Consider the following 11,243-nt stretch of genomic DNA (forward strand, 5'->3'; position numbering starts at 1 on the left):
TTGGGGAAGCGTACCGGTGGGACCACCCCGGTCACTTCACGGTCATGTCATATGAATGACACTGTCATACAACGACTGAGAGCTATCGAGATCCCCACATCTATCTAGACTTGAGATGGTGTCCGATCTCGAGGATCTCTGTTACTACAAGTATAAGTTCTAAAAGAGCTATCAATCTAGCCTTGAGATGGTGCCTGATCTCGAGGACCTCGGTTACTCCAAGTATGGGCTCCAAAAGGCCGACATCAAATTCAAAGATTAACATTGCATAAACATTGAAAAATAAAACTTGAAGCGAAGGAATCATTTTGCATTCCCAAAAACACATTTACAAAGGGTGTCTTTACAAAGCTCCCCCGAGGAACCCATATACAAAAAAAAGAGTTGATTCTTCCTCCAAGGCTCTAGCTTTCTCAATCTCAGTAGAGAGATCGACACCTTTGGCTCTCGCTTCCTCAAAGGCCTGCCTCCTAGCGTGCAAACGAGCATGAGCAATGGCCCGAGTCAGCTTCTGCTCGACCTTCTCGAATATCTCTCTAGCTCGATCGTTTGCGGTGGCGGCATCTCTCTTGAATGAGGATGCATTTTCATCAGCCTCAGACTTGGCCATAGATAATGCAATAGCCTCCTTATGAGCACTTTGAAGAAGACCCTGGGTTGAGGCCAACTCTCCCCGCAAAAGGTCTTTTTCCAAGGTCACGGTCTTGTTCTGCCTCTTCAGCTCAAGGATCTCCGTATCCTTGGCTGCAACCTCTTCCTGAAGTTTCCCCACCAGGGCATTCTTGTGCCCAATCTGTAAATGCGAATCAAAATAGTGAGCATCAAGTTATAAGAATAAAAAGATGAACTCATGAATGCCATATTACCAGCTCAACAAAGCTAGTCCATTCCTGGTGCACTCCCTCCAGACTCGCCCGAAGCTCACTCAACTCCTCTTCCTTTCGGGCAGAGGAAGCCTTCGTCTCGTTTAGCTCTGAGGTGAGCTTCTCGAGCTCATCCTCACGGCATGAAAGCTCATCTTGAAGCTTAGAAAAGGCATGGTCATACAATTTCTTGACCTGCAACAAAGCAGAGAAGTTACAAAGGAAAGGGCAAAAATTTGAAGCATGAATGGTATGTCAAGAATATCACCTACTTTTGAAGCCTCTCAGCCTCCTCGAGAGCAACGAGGCAATCGAGATCGGTGTCCTCATCAACACCAATAAAGTAGTCCTTGAACATTTCAACCTCTCCTTGAGAGAACCCCACATCGGTAGCGCCCCTATTCTGGGCATCCCTTATTTCCCCCGGAGAAAATAAAGGGCCCGATTCAAAGCCGCCCTCGGTATCAATGTCTATATGGGCCCGATTCTAACTTGAGGCTCGGGGACTACGCCCAAACCCTCCTCGAGGGTCTCTTCAACACGAGTTTGGTCCACATCGGCCACCCCCGACTCGGCGGCTTTTCGACCAATAGCTTGTGGAGCATCCGCACTCCGTCTTACCGTTTGTACCAAAGGAAGATCATCATCATCATCCTCACGAAGACTTGCCGTAGCAGTCGAAGTCAAGACTGTGGTGTCGGTCTTAGTTGGAGACTCGATCAACGCCTCCTTCTTCCTCTTCTTACTCTTGTCAGATTTTGAGGCTTGTTCTTCACCAGGAGGAGGCAGTCTCATCAACACGCCTTCCCCAAAGCCTGCACGGTCATGGTATATCAAATTTACCACCACAAAGAATACTTGTATGAAATTTGGCAACGACAGCAAGAAGGGATTATCGTGGTTCTTAGCCTGCCACCGCGTCTTGGCCAAATCATGCCAAGCACGCTCATCGAATGGAAAAGCGGAGTCTACACATCTGATCCATCCCGGGAGGTCTTGGACCGCGCTGCGGAACCAAACGGTGGCTACATAATCAAAAGAAAATCAATTCAGAAGAAGAAGAAGGGGCAGTAAAATGTGCTCGATGTAATGATACTCACGCTTCATGTTCCATTTCTCCAAGAATGGCATCCTATCAACAAGGATGATGTCCAAGGTCCTTACTCTGATAAACCAGCTCATCCATCCCCGGTCTTTGTCCTCATCGATACTCGCAAAAAATGACTTGGTGGGTCGAGGGTGTAGCTTGATTAAACCCCCTCGGAAGAGACGAGGGCTGCACAATCTGATCAAGTGATCGAGGGTGAATGTCATTCCCTCGACCCGGTTGGAGAAATATTAGAACATGTAAACAATCCTCCATAAAGAAGGATAGATCTGACCGAGTGATCGATGGTGAATGTCATTCCCTCGACCCGGTTGGAGAAATATTAGAACGTGTAAACAATCCTCCATAAAGAAGGATAGATCTGACCGAGTGTCACTCGGTACCGATGATAAAAGTAAAGAATCACCGAATCTATCGATGGGGAAGAAGAATCTATGGGGCCTAGAGTGAAGGGGTATGTGTATACGCTGAGGAAGCCAGCTTTGTTTGCTACTATGATTTCTTCAGCTTTGGGGATCTCTACTTGCACTGCCTCCCCCCATCGGCAGTCTACCTTTACTTTCTTTGTATCGGTCACCACACTAATGTATCGTGACATGGGCTCGCATCGGCCCAGTATAGAAGGGGGTTTACCAATGGTAAAATCGGAGACCGTATCGAAGGGGCCAGGGATATGTTGTGCAATACATGGAGGTGTTTTTGGTTTGCCCTTGGACGGGCGTGATGAAGAAGTGGTACCCTATTTTCGAGGTACCCTTTTTGAAGTTTTTTCCATGATTATAACTTAGTTTAAAAGAAAGAAGATAAAGAAACAAGCATAGAAAGAAGATAGATGCAGAAAGTTGTGAACTTAGCTCTAAAAACTTGAAGATATTGTAAAAGTGTGAATGGAAAAATGCATTGAAGTACTTATAGAAGCCATTTGGGGAATGTTTAAGGAGCGGAAAGGTCTAACCAATAACGGTTCGTGGGCTTTTTGGTAATTGTGCTGATAGCGAACCCTGGGCAGCCTTTGAGTCTTATCATTTAATGCCCTGATGGGGCTGCGTCATGATGGGAGTATCGAAGAAGCAATAATTCAAGACTGTTTCTTATCATTTAACTCTAAGAAACGTGGGGACTATCTATATACGGCTAAAATCGGAGATTCTAATTTTGTGATCATTATGGCATTTCACAACCCGTCTTCAAAAGCCTCGAAGCATAGATCAAGGTTTGACCTCGAGGGTTCCCAATGCTCGACCTCGGGGTAGCGCAAATCGGTGGCTATCTTAGACAAGCGGGAAATTCCCAAAAGGTACATGGCTAAAGCTGACCAGGTCTACAAGAATAGTACAAGTCTGTACCGTGGCATTAAATAGATGTACCAGCTACATATCTTTGTAATAAATGCATATGTACTATGTTGGGATTCCCCCTCCTATATAAACTTGTCATTTTGTAAAGAGGCATGATATTCAATACAAGAACATTCTCTCTTAAACTTTCTCCATTATCTTTCCTTTGATTTATTGTTTACACTTATTGTGTTTCACTGATTGTTCCTCATTTATTATTTATCGTTAATCATAAAGAGTCATTATTGAGGCCCTTGGAACAGTTAGTCCTTCATCGATCATCCTCAGTCAAGCTCACTAGCTCAACCTTGAGGCCCAGCTTAGGCCAGTCCGAGACCCCGATTCGCAGCCATTCGGTTTGGATAACAACACTGCCTCTTACTCTTACTCTACATTCCTAGCTCAAACTTAGCATCTGTCGCTTAACAACTAGCGTCGTATTTTTAGAACCACAAAATCAAATCTAATTTTAATTATCATTTTCAAGGTAAACAAGTTCATAACAACATAATGAAAGCAATAAAAGAAATAACTCAAAGATAAAATGCTCAGCTCGTTTACAGTTCTAGTAAATAGGTCCGCTTTTCCAGTAAATCATTGATAATCCAAATCTTTTACTGAAATTGCCAAAAATATGAGTAAGTTTGAAAACTATGATTTTCCCAAAAATCCTTTCAACAATAAACAACATGTTTCATTTTCAGATAGCATAAGGAAAGTACATCTCTATGCCTACTTGTCAAGATACAGGTAAAATCATGAATGCTACCAAAACCAGGTAGCATAAGGAAATGCATCTTTAAGCATGTATCTCAAGTATGCATGTCAAATGAAATGTATCTCAGTGATGAACTCATCTACTCACACTCTCAGAGTACTCAATCTCAATGTCTCACATTCTCTTTCACTAGGCTCAATACTCCACACATTCAGTCATCCAACACTATACAATACCTACTACGGCGTGCAGCCCGATCCACATATAGCCATAAGGCCCGTTGAGGAGCAACCCGATCCACATATAGATAGACATAAGGCCTATTGCTGCGTTAAACCCAATCCACATATATATAGCCATAAGGCCCGTTGCGGCGTGTAACCCAATCCACATATATATAGCCATAAGGCCCGATATGGCGTACAACTCGATCCACATATATATATATATATATATATATATATATATATATATATATATATATATATATATATATATATATATATATATATCCATAAGGTTCGTTGTGACGTTCAACTCGATCCACACACATATATATATGTATATATATGGAATTTTTACCTCCTATAGCAAAGTTTAACACCTTCTTTATTTTAAATAAATACCATTTAAAAAAATTATATTCTATAGATACCTTTTAAGGTTTATAGCAAAATATTTAATTTTAGTTACCTCCTAGCCCTAAGCCACTAAATATGCTAATCAGTTACACTATTTTCTTTCTCTCTCTACTTTGATACATCTCATTCTCTTCCCCTATCCCATTAAAATTTCTGATCTCTTCCCCCTTCCACCGGATTTGTGCAAAGTATGAAAGATTCAAAATCCTACCAAACACTTTATTGGTGATATTATGTGCAACTAATATCCTGTAACAAGATCTTGCAGGAAGAAAACTTGTCGGCTATGAACACAGATCCCTGGTATTCGGCTTATCAGTATTCTCACCCTCCTCTAGTTGAAAGAATGACTGTAATTGATGAACTCGATAAGAAGACAGATTGATGTAAAGGGGCACTGAGGAGCAATTTTCACAGATGACTCTTGGGGTAGTGAAGCAGAAGCATGACGAAGGATTTGTGGATTTATCTTCGCCGCCTGCGACAGCTGTTTTAGTGTCGGCGACAGCTGTTTTAGTGCCAGCTGTAAGCACGTGATTTTCGCCCTATATGAGAATTACTCCCAAAAAATTCAAAAATAAAATAATTTTTCTTGGTGTGCAATTTTGTGATATTTTGTGATATTTTGAATAATTATTTGTATGTTTGTCTATGCATGTTTATTTGTTAAAATTATTAAAAATACAAAAATATGTCGCATTTCGCATGTAGGATTTAATTATACAATTGTTAGTAACTAAGTTTGTTTCACAAAAAAAATTACAAAAATAGGCATCGTTTGCTTTTTAGCATTTAAGGTCCAAATATACAATGTTATGCTTAATTATTACTTAATTGCGCGTTAATTGTTATTGGGAGTTAATATGTGCTTTTATAACTTAATTTAGTTATTAAATAATAGTTTAAGTATTTTTATAATTTAGTTTTAGAAAAATAAAAGAAGAAAAGAGAGCAAAAAATAAAGAAAGTCGAAATTGGGCCTCTTCTTCGATTTCAAACCACAGGCCCAAAAAATGACCCAATCTTCCCAAACGACCCAGTCCATTTCGAACTGGGTCGACCCAGTCCAGTACCAACAACCCAACTCCCCTCTTCATTTTCATTTTTTCATTTTTACAAAACAAAAAAACAAAACAAAAACAAAAACAAAGAAGAAGAAAACCCTAGACTTAAACCATCCGCCACCCCCTCCCTATCATCTTCTTCTTCCCCAAAGCTCCGAACCTTCCAACCATGGCTGCCCCTCTCTCATTCCCTTCATCCCCACGCCACACACACACAACCACGTCGACAACACACACACACACACAACCACGGTGACGTAGCACACACACAATCCGCGGCTTCACCAACATGAACGACCATCCATGTTCGATTCCTCCATTGTCGCTTCAGCTGCATCGTCTGCTTCTTCTAATGCTGCTGCACGTCGAGCAGTGGGTTCGAAGCCACTCCGTCGCCACTGCTTCGTCGTCAACCAAGCAAACCACACTGATGCTTCTCCGTCGCAGCTGCTGCCCGCGTCCGCCATTGACGCAGCCATTTCTGCTCCTTCACCTGCTGCTCGACGTGCGCTGCTGCCTTTTCGCCATGACCAGCACTGCTGCTGCTGCTCGTCGCAACAGTTTCTAATGCTCACGATCCAGGTTTGCTGCTTCATACTGCCTTTGCGTCGAACAAATGACGAAGTTGCTACGGCCTCACTAACGTTGTGGCTGCTACTTCATCTTGCCTTCGTCTTCGTCGTCATTCGTTCGAGCTTTGGTCGAGGCTCGGACAGATTTGTTTACAATCAAAGTTCGTCGTTGATTCATCTCCGGTTAGTTGTTTTTGAGTTTTATTTTGTCCATATTTCGTTTTTATATTTCTCGAAGTAAAAGTCGATAAATGTTCGATCCTTGCTTTGTTCATGTCTATCGTTTGAATTAATTTTTAGTTTGTTCATGTGTTTTGATTGAATTAATTTTCAGATTTCAAATGGAAAGTTAATTAGTGGGTTTTCATGTTTATTTCATGTTTGTTTTTATTGTTTAGGTAAGATTTTGTTAGTTTGATGTTTGTTAGATTCAAATTGAAATTTAATTGATTATTTCTTCAATTTGTTTCATGTTGTTATATATTTTCCAGAAATTATTAATGTTGTTTGAGTCATTTAATCTGTCATGTTTGTTGTTTTAAAAAAAATAGATTCATTCATGTTCATACTTTGTTTGATTGTTCTTGAATCCGAAATTTATATAGCTTGATTTTTTTTGTTTACCATTTATGATTATTTCTTGAATTTGTCTCATAAAGTTTAATATAGGAATTGTTGGTTGTAATGTTGTTAGAGTTAATTTTAAGTTCAATATTATTGAATTTAGAAATCTAAATATACTTGTTTGATTGTTGTTGTTGTTGAATCCGAAAATAGGCTTGTTGTTGCTAAAAATATTGTTCAATCAAATTTTAGTTGTTCTTTGTTGTTCAATTTGTGTTCGTGTGATATTGTTGTTATGATGTTCATCCGTGTTCATATTGTTGTTCGAACATTGTTAGAAATTGATCATATTATCTATATTTTGGTTAAGTTTGATTAATTGATTGTTATAGCTGATGGGGTAGTTTGGTAATGTGTAGTACGTTCAGGGGTAGTTTGGTAATTTCAGTAAGGTCGGAGGGGTAGTTTAGGAATTGTACATTTTGTAATTTTTTATGTGAAGCATGGGGGACAAAATGAAATGGGGTGGGTTGTGATATAGTTATTTAATATAAAGGGGGGACAAGACAAATTTTAGTGTGGGGGAATCTTGTATTTGTTTATGTTAGGCATGGGGGACAAAATATAATGGGGTGGTGTGATATGTTTATTTAATGTAATGGGGATGAGTGGGAAGATAATGGGTTTGGTAGAGAAAAAGTATTGATTTTAATTGATTGAAAGATTTATGGGATGGGTTATATATAGGAAGTCTTGAAACAAGATTACAGGCAGAAAAACACAGACAGATGGACAGAAAATAGAACACAGATAAGAGAAACGAATCTGAAAAGAACAGACAGATAGACGGACAGAAGAGAAGATACGGGAGAATACAGAAATAGAGAGAAAAAAGGGCTGAACATTTAAGAGAAAGAAAAATTCCGAAAAATATTTAAGCTTTCAAAATAAAATAAAAACTAAAAAAAAATCTTCTGCTTTCTTTGTTTGAAATTAGTATTAATGGTTGTTGTTTCATTTAAAGCTTAAAGCTTTTGTTTTTGGGATTACTACTCCACCGGTCTGTTACTGGGTTGTTACTGTTGCTGGGCAGTTGTTGCTATTGTACTGTTATTATTGCTGCTGATTCTCATCATCATTTTCTTTTGCTTCCAATATCAGGTACATATCTGTAAATTCATGTCATGAAAAGCTTCAACATGGCAAGTAAATGAAGTTTGGAATTATAAGGATGTCTTCTACTCATTTAAATTTTATTAGTTTAAGTTTCAGTTTTGTTTTAGTTGGTTAATATAGTATTATACTTGACATGATAAACTGTTAACTAATTAACCTTCTGGAGTAGTAAATTCCACGATAATCTTATATGTTTTGAGGACTAGTGATGACATTTACTGTTTGAATTGTTGAGATAGGGAACATGGCAGAAGGTTGGTCATTAATTACATTTTGTTATACTGTTGGTTAAGCATAGGATAGTATGGAAATACCAAGAAACTACATTACTAGCATATCTCGTCCAATATTTGATTTTGTTCAAAGCTAGATGATTGTTAGTTGTATTTTGATCATATATGGCGCAATAATGGTTATGTGTATAATCAATAGTTGAAAGGTGAATTGATATAATCCGTTACGATTACAATGTTGGAATATTGCGAACAGTTCATGATGTATGTTTGCGTTATATGTGATGTCGTCTTATTAAATCAATTGGTAGATTAGTTCTCTTTCTTAATAACAAATGGCCATAGTTATTTTGAGAGTGCGATCAACTCAATTCTAAAAAAAACAAAGTATAAAAATAATGTCAATAATTTTTACAAATTATAGAGTTAGTGTTTGCAAATATTCGCATAGGCCGAGAATAAGAATTGGTTTGATTATATTTATCCTAAATTCAATCATCGTGAGCAAATTAACCAAATAATCATACATTTGGATTAAAAACAAATGGTGTAGAAGAAGATTGGGTTTATAAATTGCAACATTTTAAGAATGTATAAATAGCATTCGCTACAAATAGAATAATGCAAATTCTTCGAAAAAATATTAGTTTGTTTATCCGTTTAAATCTTTCCGAATTTTGCGTGTAATTCACTTTTTATACTAATACCATATTAACTAATAAAATGGTAAGTGTAGCCGCACGTTATTTATTCTTTATCATTAATTTCTTAAATTTGAATAATCTTTGAGAGACATAACCCATACGTGTAAAATATAACTCGCGGTCAACGCCTAATAAATTTTGAATTCTTTTTCAAGAAATTTGGTGGCATCCCAATCGGTGATTCTCCATGACTCTCACATTTAAAAATAGATGGATGCAATAAACATTTGTAGAGAATTTATATTACCATCAAGAATATTTGCATAATTAGGGATGCGTTCGCGTGACTTGATTATACTTCTAAAGGCAATTCGGATTATGCGTTCGCGCAACTTCGAGCAAATTTTTAATAAAAGGGGTTCCTCGGAGGATGTTAAAATAATTTCATATAACCCGAGATGTGCAGTTCACTATTTAATAATACAAGGGTGATGATGTTCTTAATTTTATTTCGAACATATTTTTTTTATAACAAAAATATAAAAATATTATCAATCTTATTGTGTACACGTATGCGTGACACGATTCTCTACGTTTATAAAAAATATATAATACGAATATACGTACGCGTGATTCGTTTCAAAGAAGGGTCTATAATTATAAACAATCTAAGGCGGTAACGAAATCAGGCAACAAGAAAAAATATATTTAGTAAATCGAGATAATTAAGCCAAGTATAAAAATGGTTAAGCGACCGTGATAGAACCACGGAATTCGGGAATGCCTAACACCTTCTCCCGGGTTAACAGAATTCCTTATCCGGATTTCTGGTTCGCAGAATGACAAACAGAGTCATATTCTCCTCGATTCGGGATTAAAACCGGTGACTTGGGACGCCATAAAATTCCCAGGTGGCGACTCTGAAACAAATAAACAAATCTCGTTTCGACTGTCCTTCAATTGGAGAAAACTCCCTACGCCCCTCGCGGGGGCGGAAAAAGGAGGTGTGACAGCTCTGGCGACTCTGCTGGGGAGTTAACCCAGAATCTCTGGTTCATGGTTCAAGAATTCGAGCTTAAAATAACTGTTATAGTTGGCTTTATTTATTATCTGATTTTTACATGATATATGCTTAATGTGCTAAATGATGCTTTTACCGCTTTAATATTATCTGAATTGTGTATATAAAACTGCTACGAAACCCTTCTTCTTTCTGAGTCTTCTGAATTTATGGTGTACACGTGCGCGTGGCCCACCTTTCTGTTAGAAGTCATACCAAATAAGACGAAGTTGGGACAAGTAACTAGGCCGGGCAGACTTTCGTGCTCCCGGTACGTTGCCCCCACTTCGGCTCAAGCTGTCCACTTGGGTGAGCCAGGGCTAGAACAATATGCCTCAGGTTTTTTCACTTAGAATAACTCAGCTTCATGCTGGATCCCTATTAGGAGCGATTGTTTGCATCACGTGCATTTGACTTTGGAGGCTCAACACAGGGGTTGGGTCTGTCTAGGACAGGTGTACAAAAAAAAATTAAAATGATCATCCTGATGCATCTTACTTGCTGCTACTTGCGCATTTAATTGATCCGGATTTGTGTGTTGACTGACTTTTGAATATCAGGAATAATATTTTGAAATTAAAAAAAAAAGAAATAGCGGTTAGGGAATTGATTGTTTATTTTTGAAAAAAAAAACCAATGCCCAAATACTGTCAAAACTCTGCCAAGATTTTGAGAAAATGAAAAAAAAATGTCTTATTAGTTTGTTTTATTAAAAGCAAAGGAAAAATAGAAAAAAAAAGAGTTGTTGTTCTGTCTTGTTTTTCAAAAAAAAAACAAATTAGAAAAAAAAAATAGTTTGTCTTCCCCTGAAAAATGACAATGAAAAAAGTCTTATTTTTAAAATAGTTTTTTATTTATTTGTTTGTTTCTGAAAATGCCAAAAGGGAAATGAAAGAGTCGTGCTTGGAAAGTAGTTTTGTTATTTGTTGCTGGTAAAAGAAAAAAAAATCCTGTTTTAAAATAGTTCGGTTTATTGGCCCGAACTACGCTGGTTTGATTCTCACCGGATGTGAGAAACGTAGGCAACCCTCATCGGGTCCAACCGCCCTTTTTTGCTAAAATAGCCAAAAACCAATAAATAAACAAAAAATAAATATGTCAAATTTTAATTTTGTCATAAAGAAGTCGGGTGACGTTGTTTTATCAAGACATAGCCGAATGTTCCCGAAAGGGACGCCGGAAGGCTGACTTTGCATAAGCAGCCACCTTTGGGTCATTTTTTTTAAGATTTGGTCCAGTTGACCCACACAGCCTTAAAAATCT

At 38.0% G+C, this 11,243-nt stretch overlaps 1 protein-coding gene across 1 annotated transcript; it reads right to left on the reverse strand.

Annotated features, from left to right (window-relative positions):
* Nucleotides 1–343: 343 nt before the first annotated feature.
* On the reverse strand, nucleotides 344–6,210 carry LOC138873808 (uncharacterized). The gene is made up of 4 exons (XM_070152286.1): nucleotides 6,021–6,210; nucleotides 1,356–1,678; nucleotides 867–1,058; nucleotides 344–793 (listed from the first exon to the last, which is right to left on the reverse strand). Exons 1-4 carry the CDS (start codon nucleotides 6,208–6,210, stop codon nucleotides 344–346), a joined length of 1,155 nt encoding a protein of 384 aa, XP_070008387.1.
* Nucleotides 6,211–11,243: the final 5,033 nt, after the last annotated feature.

This window comes from Nicotiana sylvestris, chromosome 7 (genome assembly GCF_000393655.2).
Source record: "Nicotiana sylvestris chromosome 7, ASM39365v2, whole genome shotgun sequence".
Lineage (NCBI taxonomy): Eukaryota > Viridiplantae > Streptophyta > Magnoliopsida > Solanales > Solanaceae > Nicotiana > Nicotiana sylvestris.